We start from the raw sequence: 19393 nt of genomic DNA, 5'->3' as shown, positions 1-19393 counted from the left end.
TTTTTTTATTATAATTCATTTATTATTCTTTAACTCTGCCCAAGTATATTTTTAATAAACAAAACATTATTAAGACGGAGACTTTGTGCTAAAGTCGATTGCTTGGGTACCTCTGTCCCATTCGTGTTTCAACCGTGAAGCAGTTGTGCTTGCATGGCTGTGTTTCGGTTTGAAGGGTGGGATTAGTTGGCAGTGAATTTACAGGGTACAGAGGAATAACACCTGAGTCCTCAGGTATGGCAACGCATGGGGGGTATCATGGGCGAAACAATATACTCTGTTATGTCCATGGTACTGCTCATGTCTATAGGCGACGATTACCACTTTCCATCAGGTGGGTGGTGGTGGTATAGACACAGGTTGATCTTATTTAAAAAAAAAATATTTTTTTTTTTTTTGGTAATATTAAAAGTTTTTTATGAAAAAAAAAACTTTTTTAGACCTTATTTATGAATTCTAATACTGGTTTTAAAGAATTGATTACATTAATTAACATACTGTACAATATTTTTTTTTTTATTTCCAAAAACGTAATGAGCTACAGTTTGTTTTTTATGCAACGTAGAATGACAAACAAGCTGACGGCCTACCTGATGGAAAGTGGTAACCGTCGCTTATAGACATGAGCAGTACCATAGACATAACAGTACATACACATACTGTTTCGCCCATGATACCCCCCATGCGTTGCCATTCCTGAGGACTCAGGTGTTATTTCACTGTACCATGTAAATTCACGCCATATCCCACCCTTCAAACCGAAACACAGCTATGCAAATACAACTGCTTCACGGTAGGAACACGAATGGGACAGAGGTACCCAAGCATTCGACTTTTGTATAAAGTTTCCCTCTGGTTGATGTTTTAAGAGGGACGCTGTCGCTCATCCCTCGCCCTCCTTTACACATATATCTATTATTAAGTAATGCCATTGAAACAGATTGTCTTTTTTTTTTCGAAAAAATGAATTTATTTTTTATAATTTTTTTTGTAGATTTTTTTGAGACTTAAAAAATATTAACACCGGTTTTAAGGAATGGATTACGTCAATTAACTTATTGTATATTTTTTTTTGTTTCAAATTCTTGTTTACTATATTTTTTTTTATTTATATAAACATATTTAGCTTATTCCTGTATATCAATGGTATAATAATAAATAATATAGTACAATAAATAAAATAAAATAATAGCATTCCAAAATTCGTTTGTAAATCAAAAAATGAATTTAAATAACAAATACAAATAGAATTCAGAGTAATAACAACTCAATTATTAAAAAAAATGTATAAAAATTTCAACACTTTCAACCGATTTCAAAAAAGTCAGTTCTCAATTCGGTTGTGTTTTTTTTTCACGTTTATTACCTCATAACCCCATCAGTTGTAAATCGATTTGGTAATTTTAATAAGTCCTTAATATTATCGTTAATTTACAATAAAAAAAAAATCAGTGGAAACAGAATAAATAATAATATGTTTATATTATATGAATATATCAAGTATTTATATATTTCCTCTATTCAATAATGCGCCGCCTACTTATTTCTCTGTTCGCCCAATGCTCGACTGGTAGAGAACACCGGCCGGTGTTAAGTCCGCCATATGTACATAGAATTACACTGTGCATTAAAGTTTAAATAAATAAATAATAAATATTATATTAATTATAAATCATTTACTTATAATGTTATAATTTTCTAATTTTCTTCTCAACAAAACAAATGTCGAATTAAGAGGAGTCTATGTATGAATGAATGAATGAATTGTATTGCCAAAAATGTGCTACAACAAGGTCATATGGTATTACAATGGATTTATAAATTTCTTGTAAATACAATGGATAAGTTGTAGTGTGAAGTGATGTGTATTTCTGTAATTTGTGGTGAAGTGACTGCGAATGCATTTAAAAATATGGCATCTTGGCACACAAGGACAAGTTTCCAGAGCCGTAAAACGTCTTATTAAAAAAAAAAACATTTTGACGTTACTGACGTGCAACAGTCATAACAAAAATGACATAATAATTCTTTAACATGTAATAATATAATGAAATAACATGTTAAATTTTTAAACGTTATTTGTAATACAAAAAAAAGTCAATCTTTTACAATGTGTCACTATGTTATACATACATATCTGTCACGTCTGTCTCCCATTACGGTAGGCAGCAACAATGGAACACCAAATGCTTCGATACAAACAGACCTCTTTCGCTTCCTCCACATTCATCAATCTCTTCATACACGCTCGCCTGTTACGGGTACTTTAAATTTGGCCCTATTTTATATTTTGTAAATATTCCTGGACACTATAGTAACACTTATTTGCTAGCCTATTATGCAGTTTTTTTTTATTTATTACAGTTTAAATTGATTTATGGCATGTATTTTTTAATAACTATTTAATTGGTATTAAAAATATAACTTTGTAATGTGTGATCACAATTTTCACGTTAAGGGGGTGAGGTACGTGTCAGAGGGTTGACATAACAATCTCTTCCCCCCCCCCCGTAATTAGGTAGTTTTTTTTAATAGATAATGGAATGGTAACCCCGCCTGCGCTATCGGTATACGCTGGCACGGCACAAGTGAGGGATGATAGGTGAGAATGAAAGCAGGCCAGTTGGCCCATCGTGGTGAATACACTTGGAATTCAGCATGATGCTTTCCAGTGGGGATCACGTGGAGATCGACCTGACAGGGTATATTGCTAGCAATGGGACTGGTAGTCCGCGTTACTAACGATCCCTTTCCCCACAATATAATAAATATTAGGTAAATTAATGGTTTTCCTTTGTATGAAACTCATTTCTATTGGGCGTATGTCTTTATATCATATCTTTCTATAGTACATGCTCAAAACCTTGGACAGTTTATTCAAAATTAAATAAATTAACATTTTAATTTAATTACCAGTTTACGTATAGCTCACGATTAAGGGTCCCGATTGGTCACGAAACTAGTCTAGCTGTCTCGACCTAATTACACATATGTACGTTTACCTTACGATTAAGGGTCCCGAATGATCACGAAACTAGCTGTAGCTGTCTCGATCTAATTGTACGTAACGGTAGTTGTTACATTAAAATAAAAAAATGTGTAATTACGAAAATTTTAACACTAAAACCAATATTTCAAACTTTCAAATTGTGTAATATATATATATATATATATATATATATATATATATATATATATATATATATATATATATATATATATATATATATATATATATATATTATGGGTGAAAATGGTATGGTAACCCCGCCTGCGCTAACGGGATACGCTGGCGGAGCACCAGTGAAGGGTGATAGATGAGAATGAAAACAGGCCAGTTAGCACATCATGATGAATTCATCAGGAATTAACCATGATAGTTTCCAGGGGGAACTGCGAGGTCGACCTGGTTGGGTATATTGCTAGCAATAGCATTCTCAGTCTCCATTACTAACAATCCCTTTCCCCCCTGTAATATATATTTGATATAATTATTGTTGTTTTCTCAAAAAGAATCATTATTTTACACAATTTTTTTTATAAAAAAAAACAATGCGAAAAATGTATACTATAAAACTGTTGGAGATTTTATTTTGAGATTTTATTATTATTATATTTTTTTATACTTTTAATATTATTTTTTTACTTATCTAATTAATATGTTAGTGTTTCGAAATTATTTTATTAATTAAACTTTTAAATTGAGTAATTATGTACACACTATTATATGTTGGCAGATGTCCTATTACAATTTTTAAAAATTGCATATTTTTTCTTATAGGCATTTTACTTTTTATATTAATTATTGAAATCAGTCGATAGATATTACTTTATTTTCCTGCACTTGTCATAAAAAAAAATAAAATAAAAAAAAAACTATAAAACATAAATATTTATGCCCTTTTAAACGTTATTTTTTACCGTTTTCGACGTTTTCCCGGTTTTTTTCTGTCTTTAATCGGACCCTTGCTATAATTTCTTTAAGTGTGCAAAAAATCGAATTATTAATAATTATTTTTATTATAAAAATTGATATTAAATCGACACTCGAAATATTATTTATCATTCTTTAAGTGTATTGTAATTAAAAAAGAAAAAAGGATATACTGATAGTCTATGGACGTTGGCTGATGGCTTTCGCCAAAGTCACAATAAATGAAAAAAAAAGTCTATGGACGCAATATCGACTTAAGTTATAGTCGATAAAATCGACTAATGATATTAAAATGCTTTTTTTTTTTTTAACGTAAACTTTACGTCCAATGTGTATAAAGCGTGACATTGTCTAATAGACAAAGTAGTGCGTTTATGTAAATATTTAGTAAAAAAAAAAAAAGTACTCATAAAACAACGAAATATTTCTGAACAGCACGAAGGGTGTTTCGGAGGATTGTAATTAAAGATAATAAAATTATCATAATGTGAATATTAAGGAATCTCTAAAAAGCCTTTTTAGCGTAATATTTAATGAATAAATAGTCCACGAATAATATTTCTCTGTTGATTAGTAATGAGGTAATTATTGTTAAGATTTTTAAGGTCTGTTCAAATCGAATGGAGCGCGTCGGGGTAACGGCAATTGATTTTTACGTGCCTACAAGTTACGATGGTTTCCTTATAGATTTAAGTGTACATAGTAGACGCTAATGTGAGTGCCATAATTGTTTCTATATTTATTAGGATTTTTAACCAACTTTAGGAGAGGAGATTACTGATTTGGCGCGTTTTTTTTTCTGTATAATGTACACAGATTTCTCATGATTTTTTTTTTTAATTAATTTAATAAATGTTAACATTATAAAAGTTAGTATACATTTTTAAGTAAATACTTGAAATTACATTGAATATATAAGACATTATGTGACTATAAAATTTACATAAGTGTTAAAATTTATAAATTTCTCAATAATGCGTTACAGTTCTCACGAGTTTGATCAAATCAAGTATATACTTGCTGAAAAATGTCCACTAGCTCTCTTAGCCATTTTTCAGCTTGCAAATTTATTTAACAATACATATCGTGATTAATAATATATTATAATTATTTATTTTCAACCATTTACGAGTCCTTATTTACAAGGATGTCTCGCGGCTGTATCGCTCCAATTGAGGCAAAAATTTGTCTGTCAACCTTAAAGTTAAAGTACACAAGTAAAGCCGATATAAATAATTATAATGCACTATTATATAAAAGCGATTGTTTGAGGAATGTGTTATTCTGGTTACAGTATGGAAAGTGAACTAGGGATGCCATTTGATTGTGACCTAGTCGTGTAATTGTTACATATCATATATTTTGACATTAAATATTAATTGACTATCATTGAATTGGACTAATTGGTGCGCTCCGTTGATTAGAAACAGGCCTTAAAATGTCTCATATATTTAATATCGTTCATAGTATTTTTTATATAGTTATACTTTAAATAATTTTCAAAAAATCTTATTTTCGATATTAGAGATAGTGTTAAAAGTGATGAACAAGAGATTCGTGTTTATTATTATCATAGACGACTATAGATAAAGAAAAAAGTATTAATTACCTTTATAATACCTTACTAATTTGACGTATTTACCTCAGGGGTAACACTATTTTTTTTTTAATTCAAATAATTTACCTCTGTAGACGTTTTGTTTTGTCACTTGATAGATGTTACCTCTGGGGTACTTTATTATTTTATACGTCCTTTATGCCTTTGTATTGATATATTTTACCTTTGTAATGTGTGGTTTTGGATAAAATGGACAAACGAGATGTAATGTTTTTTTTTTTTTAATTTGATTTAATTTGAATTTAGAATGCATGTATTTTTCCATTATCACTGTCGAGATAAGTGAGTTGGCTCTCAATTTGTCGAGCATGTTAATGAGGTAATTGTTGACTTGCTATGCAAACGGCCCACCTGATGGTAAGCGGTTACTGTAGCTAAAACTCTATAGGGATACCTTGTTTATTTTAATCAAAACTACATTATACTAAAATATATATAAAAAAAATTGTATCTCTGCATTAAATTATTGTATTCTTGCTCGATTTTTTTTTTCTGTATTTTTTTTTAATTCCATAAATTTGAAAGGCTTAGTTCACACTTGTATGTTACCTATTATAAAATATTTGTGCTTACACCTTTATAACAGGATTTATAAACTATAGACATAGGTACCTCTATAGTTTTTTTTTTAATGTCATGTAAATGGAATGGTAACCACTCCGCCTGCCCTATAGGTATACGCTGGCGGGGCACCAGTGAGGGGTGATAGGTGAGGATGAAGCAGGTCAGTTGGTACATCGTGACGAATTCACCAGAAATTAACTACGATGGTTTCGAGAGGGACCGTGTGGAGGTCGACTTAAAAGAGTATATTATTAGTATTGGAGTCATTAATCCTCATTTTTAAAAAGGAATTGTTAGAAATATGGTGGTCAACCCCCCATTGCTGTCAATATACCCTCGCCGCGGATCGCCCTCCACGCGGTTCCACCTGGAAACTATTATAACTAATTTACCTTTTCATTCTTACCTATTATCCCTTACTGGTAATCCGCCTGTGTATACCGTTAGTGCAGGCGTGGTTACCGATCCATTATCTAAAATAAAAAAATCTCTTTATTAACCACTCCTCTCCCCCCCCCCCCCCCCCATCTATTTACAGTTATAACAGAGTATAGAAGTCCAGTATCCTGCTGGATAGTTCGACTTTGCGATATGTTTTCAACGTACATATGTGAACTGAGCCCTATTTTCGGACAATATTATGTTGTTTGATGTCTAGGCGTTATGTTAGCGCAGACTGCGGCATGCCTTTTATAATATAAAAATAGTGTCTAACTTCACACTGAATTATGCTGGACTAGTATTTTCTTTTATGCAACTTAGGATGGCAAATAAACCGACGGCTCACCTGATGGAAAGTGGCAACCGTCGCCTATAGATATGAGCAGTACCACGGACATACATTGACCGATTGTGTATTTTAAAAATAAAAAATCGTGTTTTATTCATTATCGTCTTCTATTAAAATAAAAAAAAAAAATACGAATTAATTAGTTACTTTTTAATTAGTCCAGCGTTAGTCAGTGTGTCAATGCTACATACAATTTAATAATGGATATTGCCACAAATAAAAAAAAATATATATATATAGTATTTTTTTTTTATTTCTGGCAATAAAATTGTACTATGTAATCGGCCATCCAACGCCATATTGTAAAATAGTTAAAATATTTTTCCAATCGTTCTAGTAAAAAGAGTTAATAAAAATGTTACAGTGTTGATAAATAAATACGTTATTTTATAATCCTTTTTTTTATATATATTTGGCATAATTATTAAATGATCTTAGCATACCTTTGTATAGAGTTTAGTAATTTAGAAAAAAAAAATTCAATGGTATATCATTGGTATACTATTGAGGACAGAAGGGGAAAAATGTTGGTACACTTGATACGACACGACGAACTTATGAACATTATAATAGAAGCTTACCTTCTATAATAGAAGGAAGGAGGGGGAGAGGGAGACCGAGACATAGTTACATCAGGCGGATCAAGGAAGGAGTTGGTGTCGTGTCGTATCAAGAGGTGGAGAGACTCGCTGCAAATCGTAGTGAGTGGCAAGAGCTCCACCGACGAGAGGACAGCTCTTAAATAGGATAGATAGATAGATCATTGATTGGGTAATAAAAAATCTGTTTTAGTTTAGCTACTTGCATTTTATGTTCTGTTATTTAAAAGGTATGCCAGGATTTTGTAAATAATTGTGTCAAATATAAAAAAAAGGGATTACATAAAAGTTAGCTTCGCCTTTCGATTGTCCTTAAAGCATAGTGTTCCAGATTGTGATGATTTTTTTTATAAATAATAAAGAAATGTTAAAAAATTAAAAAAAAAAAATGTTTTATTTCCAAAAATCCTCTGGTTTTTCTTTTTTTTTTTAATGAACAATATGTAAGTGAGTACCAACTACCTGGGTTATTTTATAATTTACCATAGCGTGAACAATTTATCGTTACTTTAAAATAAGACATCGAAATGTATGATAGTTGTATGGAGACGCCACTAAATTGCCGAGTACGACACTGTTCTTGCCAACATTCTGCTGTTTTTTGTTTTTGTTTTTTTATGTAATTTGGATATGCAAATTGGACAGCTCTATGAAATACTAAGTACACCATAGTATATTTAAATAAATTGTAAAAATATAAAATTTTTATTAAGATTAGAAAAAGATAATTGTACGTTTTTTTTTATTCTATTTATTTTAATAAAAACATTTAAAAAAAGAACGCTCCATAGACAATGGGGTTGATTCTGACGCGCCATTTCTCTAAATTTATCTGTTTTAATTTGATTTATTCGTGAAATTACTGTTTTATGATCTATCAAAAAACTAATATAATAATATATAATAATTTTTACTTAAGTCTGTTAGTAAATTACTTTACATCGGTCTTTATAATAAAGATTTTGATGCGATATCAATTTTTAATTCTATAGATCTGTTTAAAGAAATGACGTTTCAGAATAGGCCGCTGTATCTTTCCTTGTTTTTTTTTAAAGCATTCAAGCTACTGCTATTGAAATATAGCATAAGATATATTAATTCAGAGGGAGACTTTGTACAAAAGTCAATTGCTTGGGTACCTCTGTCCCATTCGTGTTTCAACCGTGGAGCAGCTGTGTTTCAGTTTGAAGAGTGGGATATGACGTGAATTTACTGGGTACAGAGGAATTACACCCGAGTCCTCAGGAATGGCAACGCATGGGGGGTATCATGGGTGAAACAGTATTCTCTGTTATGTCCATGGTACTACTCATTTCTATAGGCGACGGTTACCACTTTCCATCAGGTGGGCCATCAGCTTGTTTGTCATTCTAAGTTGTATAAAAAAAAATTCAATAATATTATATATGTTACAGTTGGCAACCCTAACGATATCGTACTATATTATGTCGTGCTACCGTAAAATAAGAATACATACATGACATACCTACATAGGTTTTTTTTACAACACAGGGGGCAAACGAGCATGCGGCTCACCTGATGGTAAGTGACTACCGCCGCCCATGATCACCTGCAACACTAGAGGCATTGCAGGTGTGCTGCCGGCCTTTTAAAAAGGAATATACTCTTTTCTTGAAGGTTATGTTGTCGTATCGGTTCGGAAATACTGCTGCTGGAAGTTGATTCCAGAGCGGTTGTGCGTGGAAGACAGTGCCTTGAAAAACGCACGGTGGAGGACCGCCACTCGTCCAGATGGTTGGGATGAAACTTTAGTTTGTGGCGGGGTGGCGAAAATCAACAGCAGTTTAAAAAATATTGGTTAGACTACATATAAATATTAATAAAGGAAAGTGTTAGGCTTTTTACAATAATTTTTATTTCCAGTTTCTAATGATTTAATGCAGATACACATGTTCAAGTATTATTTAATGATACGAAATAAATTACAAAAAATTAAATATTATATTGCGGTTATTTTATTCCCAATAATAAAAGACAAAAATAAAGCTACAATTAATATGAAAGTATCAATTGTGTTTTAAATTACATTTTACTCTTTGAAAATACATTCAACGTACATACATACTCGTATGCATATTTCAGTATGCCTAATATGATTAGAATCTAATTAGTGAAATATAAAAAAAAAACCCAAAATATGGTATGGCATAATAATGTTCATCCGTAGCTTTATTTGATATTCTCAGACAAAAAAAAATGCTGTTCTATTTTCAAGTTATTTCAAAAAGATGGAGGTTCCAATGTGGTAGTATTTATTTTTTGTTTGGTAACATAACTCCGTCAGTTGTAAATCGATTTGGGATTTCTTTTTTTATTTAAAAGAAGAGTCTGTACGATTGATCTCATACAATTTTTTTCAAAATTAATTCAGTACTTCTGTTTTTAAACCAAAATAACTGGTTTTAACATAATTGAAGTTGGTTTATTTTTGTGGAACACAATCTTAATTATTAAAATTTAAACATCTTCAAAACAATTTCAATGTTATTTTTTAAGCCTTCTTTGCATGATTTTTTTATCGGTGAAATAAATCAAGGTGATATAATTCATGTTTAAAATTAAAGGAAAAATGGGCATTAAAAAGTATCCAGACACGATCAACTTATGCAAAGAAGGCTTGATTATTTTTTTTATAACATTACAATGGCTGACAAGGTCCACATCATTTCTAACAAAAAAAAAGTGTGAACGAAATCTATGCAACCACTTCATTGTATTCTATAATTTAAAAAGTAACATTTTCAAATGAAATAAATTATAGTTTGTTTCAATATTGTGTAACTTAATGAAAATGTAAATAAACGACCAAACAACGAACAAGTAATTTACCCGAACACAAGACAGTCTGTTAATGTTAAATAGTGTAGTACAAATTAAATATTGATTAATTAATTGAATATTTCATTCTAGTTTCATTTCCAGTCTTTACGTGATAATTTTAGTATTTTTTTTTATTTCATATCTATCCATATTGTGAACGGAGATATAATTATGAGTAGTTGTTTAACGCTATGAATATAAATTCCTTTTAAAGTATTGATGCATATAAATGGTTGCATAGATTAATTTTCTCAGTCTGATTTTGATCTTGTCTGTATATAGAGCTAGAGAACTGCACTAGCTTCGCATAGATAGATATCTTTTTGTTTCAAAATACAGCCCAAAGTTATTTGCTTATAATGTAACTTTTTATATGCGAGAGAATTTTTAAAACCGGTTGAGTATTTTTTAATTTATCCGTTACAAACAAACAATCATATCTTTCATTTTTTAAATATTTAGTTTATAGCCTACACAAATTTGCCTGCAGAGAGAAAAAGGACAAAAACAAAAACACAAATAAAAAAAATTTGTCCGAACGGACTTTTAAAGGTAATCTTATTGGCAGCCAAAATCACAAATAAGTGAGTTAACAAATTGGCGTATGAGCTGGGGAGCGCGGTACGCGAACGTCTCTCTCTCGTAGATGTTGAGCAAGGACAGGTCGCGGGACAGGAAGTTGGCAGTTGGTCTGTCTGAAAAAAAAACAAATACACTTTGGAACATCACTCACTACAAAATGTTCAAAAATTACATTTAGCATGTCCTGTATTTAGATATCTTGAAAAGCAGAAAAGGTTTTTGGATCTATTAAAAGTTTTTAAAGCGAGCGCAGGAATCGTTGTTCGTTTTGATAAGTGTCAAGTAGACTGTCTGTTAAGGTAATTGCAAAGAAAAGCTCTGGCAAATAAAAAAATATATGTTCTAATGACTTTATCTTCGACTTTACAACAGGTATAACTGAAGAAATTTGAGACAACCATTACGATAGACATAAGCTGCATGGACAGTGGCCTTTGCCTTTCACTTTGGGATAAACCATAGACTTAATATAAATTTACTTACATACTAATTCATAATCTAAGGTATAACAGATAAAGAAAATTCCTGTTTATTCTTGTTGGTACTTTTAATTCCTATCTGTGTAAAAAGACGTAATAAAAGAATTGAGCTTAAATTGAATTGATTAATAATAAAAATTGATTAATTGTCTTTTGTTATTGGGTATATATAAGGAATCCGACAACTGCAGTTCCTAAGTAGCCAGAGAAGTTTTTAAATTATGGTTATAGAGTACTAAAAGCAGTAGTATTGGTATATGCTGGCACAGTGCCAGTGAATGGTAAGCAAGGATGTAAAGAGGTCAGTGGGCCGACCAGAAACCGCATTAGGGACATCATTTTTGCAATGTATCTTTCCTGTATGGGAATAATAAAGTTTTTTTATTGCGACCATCTCGACGAGTGGCGGAGTAAATAAATAAATCTTCCATCATACATTTCTGGAGATATTTTTTTCCACGCACAATCAAAGTATGGAACCAACTCCCAGTGGAAGGTAGGGGGGAGGAATTATTAGTAATGCGGAGTACTAGACTCATTACTAGCAATATACCTCATCAGGTCGAACTTCACGTGGTCTCTCCTGGAAACCATCGTACTGAATTCCAGATGTATTCATCACGATGGGCTAACTGACCTACCTTTTCATTCTCACCTTTCATCCCTCACTGGTGCACCACCAGCGTATACCATTATCGCAAGCGGGGTTATAAGAAAATCTCCCAGCAGAAGTATTCCCAAACAGAAACCTTCAGTAATACATCATATACCTTCTTAAAAGGCCGGCACACTTTTGCAATATCTTTGTCGTTGCTGGTGCTTATGGGCGGCAAAAATTATTTACCATCAGATGAGCCGCAAGGTTGTTCGCTCCCTATGTTATATAAAAAAAAAGTCCAAATACTTATTAAAATTGGTTCCTTACCTTTAGGATCGATCTTGAATATCGGCAGAGCAGTGACGTCGGCATATGTGAATGCGTTACAAAGATTTAGTCGGTCTGCGTTGAGGAGATTGGTCGTTAGACGGATCAGTGCTGAAATAGAATAGGTTTGTTAAAAAAATGTAATAAGAATCCTCAGGAATTGCAACACATGGGGGGTATCATGGGCGAAACAGTATACTCTGTTATGTCCATGGAACTGTTCATGTCTATAGTCGACGGTTACCACTTTCCATCAGGTGGGCCGTCAGCTTGTTTGCCATTCTAAGTTGTATAAAATCAAAATGTATGTAATAATAATATTTCTATGCCCAATGACGATAAAACATAGCCCTCTACACATCGTATAACATGAAATTTATAGCTGTACCCGTGTTTATTAAAATAAATGCTTGATTGATTGATAAACTTCAACAAAACTTGGTTATATTGTAATTAAATTCTACAGAAATTGGTTACACAGCGGAACACTCACGGTAGATTCCTCGGATGTGATAGTTGTACGTGGTATCCTCCTGTAATGATGCGTGCTGGATCAGGGTGCGGTCGGATTCCAAGTCCAAGTTGGGGCAGTCGACAGACAGGACAGATGTGTCAGCTTTTACATTGAAGCTGCAATTAAATGAATTGTTGAAACAAAAAAAAAATGTATATACAATTTTTTCCGCAAAAAAAAAAAGAAAAAATAATGAAACACACTATAATGTAGTCATAATTAATCTGTAGTTGCTTTGTCTATGGTGTAAAAAAAGAGACCATTAAGAATTTTCAATATAAAGAGTTGATGTCGTTGGTTATGATTTTGTATTTTTCTAAACCTGTCTTCTAACCTATTATTTTAATTTAATTGTTTACTAAATTGCTGTTTATCATAAACTAAATTTACAATTTTTTTTTTCTAAGAATAATTAATACTTTTTTTTAAACCTTATTATTGATTACTAGCACTACTTTAATGGAATGAGTTACGTTAATTACTATACAATTTTCCATCAGTTTGAAAGAGACAAAAAAATTTAATGCCTAATTTTTCATTTAATCACAAAAAAAATAACAATAAACAAATCGTAAAATAAACAATAAAATGGTATAATAATATAACGGTACAGATATCACTATGTCCTTTTGATCATTGCTTAATTTCAATGACGCCAATGTGTTTGTCATTTAAAAAAAAACACCGAAAATTAAAAATGGTCGCACCTATTGAAAACAAGTGTATATTTGCATTGTTCGCGCGCTGTATTGTTGTTTTAATTCGTAATCAGCGCCATTTGTTGTGGAATATAAACTTAATAACATCGACCTCTTTGTTATTTGTTCAGATGACATAACGTGACGTCATATTACGGTTGTACGCAAATAAATTTGCTATAAACAATTATAAATTAATTGTTTTTATTTTTCTTATTTTTGTCCTTCCGTACTTGTCTTATTATTGTATGTGAAATATATATATATATATATATATATATATATATATATATATATATATATATATATATATATATATATATATATATATATATATATATATATATATATATATATATATATATATATATATATATATATATATATATATGTTTAATTTATTTATTCAACTTAAAATGGCAAACAAGCTTACGCTTCAAGTGTAAAGTGGTTACCGTCGCCTATAGACGTGAGCACTACCATGGACATAACAGAGTATACTGTTTCATTCATGATACCCCCCATACGTTGCCATTCCTGAGGACTCAGGTGTTATTCCTCTGTACCCTGTAAATTCACTGCCATATCTCACCCTTCAAACCGAAACACAGCCATGCAAACATAACTGCTTCACGGTAGAAACACGAATGGTACAGAGATAGCCAAAGCAAACGACTTTTGTACAAAGTCTCCCTCTGGTAAGTACTGTATTTTTTATAATGGGTGGTAATGGAATGGTAACGTCGCATACGCTAACGATATATGCTGACACTAATGAAAGATAGGCAAAAATGAAAAGAGTTCAGTTAGCCCATCGTGATATGTTCGTCTGAAAATTGTCCAGGAGAAATCACATGGAAGTCAACCTGATAGGGAATATTAGGCTAGCAATGGGGCTGTTAAATCCCATTATTTAAACCTTTCTCCCTAGTACTGTGGTATTATGCCTCCGTACCTTTATATCTGCCATATCCCACCCTACAAATCGATCGCAACTACTTTATAATAAAAAATACGACTGGGATAAAATACTCAAGCAGAAAGCTTTTGTGCATGGACTGCCTCTTGTAAAATAAATAAATTTGTCAATTAGCTAACAAAAAGTTGATCCGTTTATGAGCCTGGATGTTTTATCTATATAATGTAAGGGCGTAATATACTGAACAGTAAAAAACAAATTGTAACATTTTATTACGTAACTGTATTTCTGGCAAATAAATAAATTAATGTAAAATTTTACATTAAAAATAAATATTCAGGTACAAATGATACGGTCTGGAATTAATAAAAATATTACGTCAGTACGCGTCTTATTGCAAGTAAAAACTGAAGCAGTGTTTGCACGCAACAAATAATGCAATGAGAAATTGAAATTGCGTTTCACAGAAAAAAATAGACTTCATTCAAAGCAAAATTAAAAAAAAATCCAGTTCATCAAAATTTAAAAACTAAAGTTCTGAACCGATTTTGATACAATGTCTACGGGATCAATCTGTAAGTATATCTTTTCAGATAAGAAATTAATTTTCCAAATCGGTCCAGGCGTCTTCGAGTAATTGGGAAACAAACATAACAACAATGAAAGATTCCGATAAATTGAGTACCATCTCTTTTTTTTTTAACTGGTTAATAAAAAAAATAACGGATACTGAAACAAAGCGACATATTTCTCAGAAATGGCAACACGGCAATGGTATGATGTCGATGATACTTCTCATGTTGTTAGCTTGTTTGCCATTCTGAATTGCATAAAAAAGTGAAGCGTATACCACGAATCCTGGCGAATTCACAAGTAATGAATGTTATATCTATCTAATATCTAATTCGGGGGGAATGGGATTGTTAGTAATGCGGACTATCAGTCCCATTGCCCCATAAGGTTGACCTCCACATGCCCCCCCCCTCCTAGAAACCATCGTGCTGAATTCCTGGTTTATTCATCACGATGGGCTAACTGACATGCCTTTTTATTCTCACTTTTCACCTCTCACTGGTGTCCCGCCAATTGAAATTAGCGCAGGCGTGGTTACCATTCCATTATTATTTTATTCCATTATACTTCTGAATATACTCACAAAAATTCCGAGACCCGGCAAGCATCGTTGTTTCTGATGATCAAGTTGTTGTCTATGTACGAAGCGTTGAAAAATGGCGTCTCGAAATTGAATCTGGGGATGACATATTCCGAGGGAATCGAACCCCGAACGTTGGCGTTGCAGTTCGAGTTAGCGGATATGTTGTCACGGATACATTTCAGGTCATCAAGTCTGCATGGTCTCACCACATTGTTGGCTGGCCCTGAAATAGTACTTTGCAAATTCACTGCCGATTTAAACGACCCACTGCTTGACAAATAACGGCTTCGCTGCCACGAAACAATTTTTTTTTATATGACTTTAAATGGCAAACAAGCTGACGGCCCACCTGATGGAAAGTAGTAACCGTCGCTTATAGACATGAGCAGTACCATGGACATAACAGAGTATACTGATTCGCCCATGATACCTCCATGCGTTGCCATTCCTGAAGACTCAGGTGTTATTCCTCTGTACCCTGTAAATTCACGCCATATCCCACCCTTCAAACCGAAATACAGCCATGCAAACACAACTGCTTCATGGTTGAAACACGAATGGGACAGAGGTACCCAAGCAAATGACTTTTGTACAAAGTCTCCCTATGGATATAACTTTGGTTTTTTATAACCCAGCAATGAAATAATTCTAATTGCTAATCTTTAACTACATAAACTTCCATTCCTGTGGGTGTCGTAAGAAGCAATTAAAGCAACTTAACGGTCGAGGGTTTGGCAGCAGCGTCTCTCTTAAAATATCATAAAATAAACTATTGGCAACTATATGTAATTGGACAATGGGAAGTACAATGTTTGTCGTTTATGACAATTTATTTTAACTTTATATACATAAAAATGTACATAAATTTTAAACATAATAGGCGTATAGGTACCCACAATAGAAATGTTATCAATTTAGCAAGGGACCAAGGTGCGTACCCTGAGATACACCTGAGTACATCGAAATAAACAATGAGTTATAAGAATAACTGACTTAACATTTAAATTTAGACATTAGAGGAAATCCTTCGACACATATACGTTACATATACACCAAATTCTTTAAAGTTTTTTTTTATTAATAAGCAATAAGAGAATTTATCAAAAGCATTAGAGAGATCTATGAAATTTTGCACAACTTACCAGCTTCACACAGAGCCACTGTGAGAGCAAATATGATAAACTTCAACATGTTGGTACGCAGTTAGACACGACCACTAAGGTTACCTCCACTGAAGCAACTGTTGAATATCCCAAAAAGAACTCATAGAAAAACACCGTGACATTTCTAGAAGTTGGTGAAAAGACAATTTATTTTGTTTGATCAGTTGAACAAACATATTTATTGACGCGTTCAATAGAGTTAGTTTTGTTGTTGTAAAAGTACAATTTGGTTTCTATTATCGGAACCTTAAGAGTTATGTTTAAATTTTTCCCGCGCAAACTATATATTTGTCAATTACAATGCACAAGTCTGGATAATCAAGAATAATAGCGGCTGGTTATCTATTGTTTGTATGTTTTTTTTGGGGCTTTTCATTTTGATATTTACGTATTTGAGAATTATGACGTCATAGACCATTTACGTACTGAGTACTGTTTTAAGATTAGATATATCGACCGGACTATTTCCAGTTTTCAAGTGCGCTGTTGGTTTCAGGTTCTTATACGCAATATTTACCGTTCAATTCCAAATATTTTTATTCATGGTCTATTCCAGACTCATATGATATGTCAAATCTACCGTCAGTTCGGAATGATTTCGAGGTGAGAAGAACTGACAAGAGACTCAGTTCGTATTCTTTTCAAATAAATTTTATACATTTTTTTTTATACAACTTAGAATGGCAAACAAGCTGACGGTCCACCTGATAGAAAGTGGTAACCGTCGCCTATACACATGAGCAGTACCATGGACATAACAGAGTATACTGTTTCGCCCGTGATACCCCCCATGCGTTGCCATTCCTGTGGACTCAGGTGTTATTCATCTGTACCCTTTAAATTCACGCCATATCCCACCCTTCAAATCGAAACACAGCCATGCAAACACAACTGCTTCACGGTTGAAACACGAATAGGACAGAGGTACCCAAGCAATCGACTTTTGTACAAAGTCTCCCTCTGGTAATCTCTTACAGATAACTTATAGCCTAACAGGTCGACCTCCCCTCCCTGGAAACCATCGTGCTGAATTCCAAGTGTATTCATCACGATGGGCTAACTGACCTGCCATTTCATCCTTACCTATTACGCCCCACAGGTACCCCATCAGCGTATACCGTTAGTGCAGGCGGGATTACCACTCCATTATTATAAAAAAAAAACCCAAGGGGGAGGCTTATGTTCAGCAGTGGACAGTTAATGCCTGATATGATGATGCATGTTTCCCTCCTTCCTTACATGAAAAAAAACTGACTACGCACTTATGAATTAAATACGTAGATTAAATAACTGTGTCAAAATGACTCAACCATTAAATATGTTATTTTCAATGCTAATATTTAAACAGAATTCATATTTATTAACTATATTTAATAGGTAACTATCTAATTACGATGGGGGGGGGATTGTTAGTATTGGAGATTGAGAATCCCATTGCTAGCAATATGCCCAACCACTTCGACCTCCTCGCGGTTCTCCCTGGAAACTATCATGGTTAATTCCTGATGAATTCATCATGATGTGCTAACTGGCCTGTTTTCATTCTTATCTATCACCCTCACTGGTGCTCCGCCAGCGTATCTCGTTAGTGCAGGCGGGGTTACCGTACCATTTTCACCCATCAAAAAAAAAACTCCGTCAGCTATAATTTTTTGTTTTCTCATTATAATTATTTCTTGTAATTGTTTATATTTATAATAAGTTTACTATTGTAATCTTATGGAGGGAACAATAAAGAGTATCTATCTATCTATCTATCTATAAACCAATTTGAAACCAAAAATATATCCTTACTGTTGTGTGACAGTCTCGTAGAAATTTTATTATAATCGATTCAATAATAACGATTTAAAAGTGCTTATAAACAAGTATATTTAAATAAAGATTATTTGAATTTAAATAGTTTAGTTTTTTGAAATAGTTTTAACACAATTGGAGTCTATTTTTTTGTGGGACACAATCTTTTAGTTTTACTGTAAATGTATAATACATATGTCATCGATTTACACTTTTTTTAGAATACAATCACCAGGGGGGAAACTAGCTGCATCTGTTTAGTACATCCATCCCGTTTGTTTCTGCCGTGAAGCAGCTACGTTCGTATGACAGTTCGGTTAGATATGGTAGTGAAATTACAGGGTACTGAGACATAACACCTAAGTCCGGGGGGAAAGGGATTGTTAGAAAAGGAGTTTGACAGCACCATTGCTAGCCATAATGCCTTATTAGGTCGACCTCCATGTAGTTCTCCCTGGAAACCATCATGAACAATTGTTGAATTCGTCATTATGGGTTAACAGACCTTCATCCTCACCTATCATCCTTCACTGGTACACCGCCGGTGTATACCGATAGCGCGGGTGGGGTTACCATACCATTATCGTCCATTAAAAAAAAGGTAACGAGAATATAATAAAAAACAAAACAATAAAGGCTTAAAAATCAGTTTTATTCATAACTATCGTACATTAATAATTGTATTCAATAATAATAATAATAATATAATATTAATTAATTAAATACAGAGTTACGGGTAATATTTGACACTGCAACACTCGCACTCGACAAGCTTTATATTTATATTATATAAATGCAGCATTTTATACATATC

At 32.7% G+C, this 19393-nt stretch overlaps 1 protein-coding gene across 1 annotated transcript; it reads right to left on the bottom strand.

The window, feature by feature from the left end:
• Positions 1–10866: 10866 nt before the first annotated feature.
• LOC113513641 (fibrohexamerin-like) lies at positions 10867–16913 on the bottom strand. The gene is made up of 5 exons (XM_052901133.1): positions 16762–16913; positions 15620–15842; positions 12826–12962; positions 12333–12443; positions 10867–11041 (listed from the first exon to the last, which is right to left on the bottom strand). Exons 1-5 carry the CDS (start codon positions 16808–16810, stop codon positions 10905–10907), a joined length of 657 nt encoding a protein of 218 aa, XP_052757093.1. The 5' UTR covers positions 16811–16913; the 3' UTR covers positions 10867–10904.
• Between the last annotated feature and the right edge of the window lie 2480 nt (positions 16914–19393).

Source organism: Galleria mellonella, unplaced genomic scaffold (assembly GCF_026898425.1).
Source record: "Galleria mellonella isolate WM207_F2 unplaced genomic scaffold, CSIRO_AGI_GalMel_v1 utg746, whole genome shotgun sequence".
Classification (NCBI taxonomy): Eukaryota; Metazoa; Arthropoda; class Insecta; order Lepidoptera; family Pyralidae; genus Galleria; species Galleria mellonella.
Note: the sequence above shows the minus strand (reverse complement) of the source record. Positions and strands in the feature narration are given on the sequence as shown.

What these genes read in the sequence shown, in the direction of transcription:
- LOC113513641 (XM_052901133.1), bottom strand. Translation starts at nt 16,810, where the DNA reads ATGTTGAAGTTTATCATATTTGCTCTCACAGTGGCTCTGTGTGAAGCT. An exon ending in TCACATCCGAGGAATCTACC is followed by an intron (nt 12,444 to 12,825) that starts GTGAGTGTTCCG and finishes ATTCTATTTCAG; the next exon opens with CACTGATCCGTCTAACGACC. An exon ending in ATTCAAGATCGATCCTAAAG is followed by an intron (nt 11,042 to 12,332) that starts GTAAGGAACCAA and finishes TTTTTTTTTCAG; the next exon opens with ACAGACCAACTGCCAACTTC.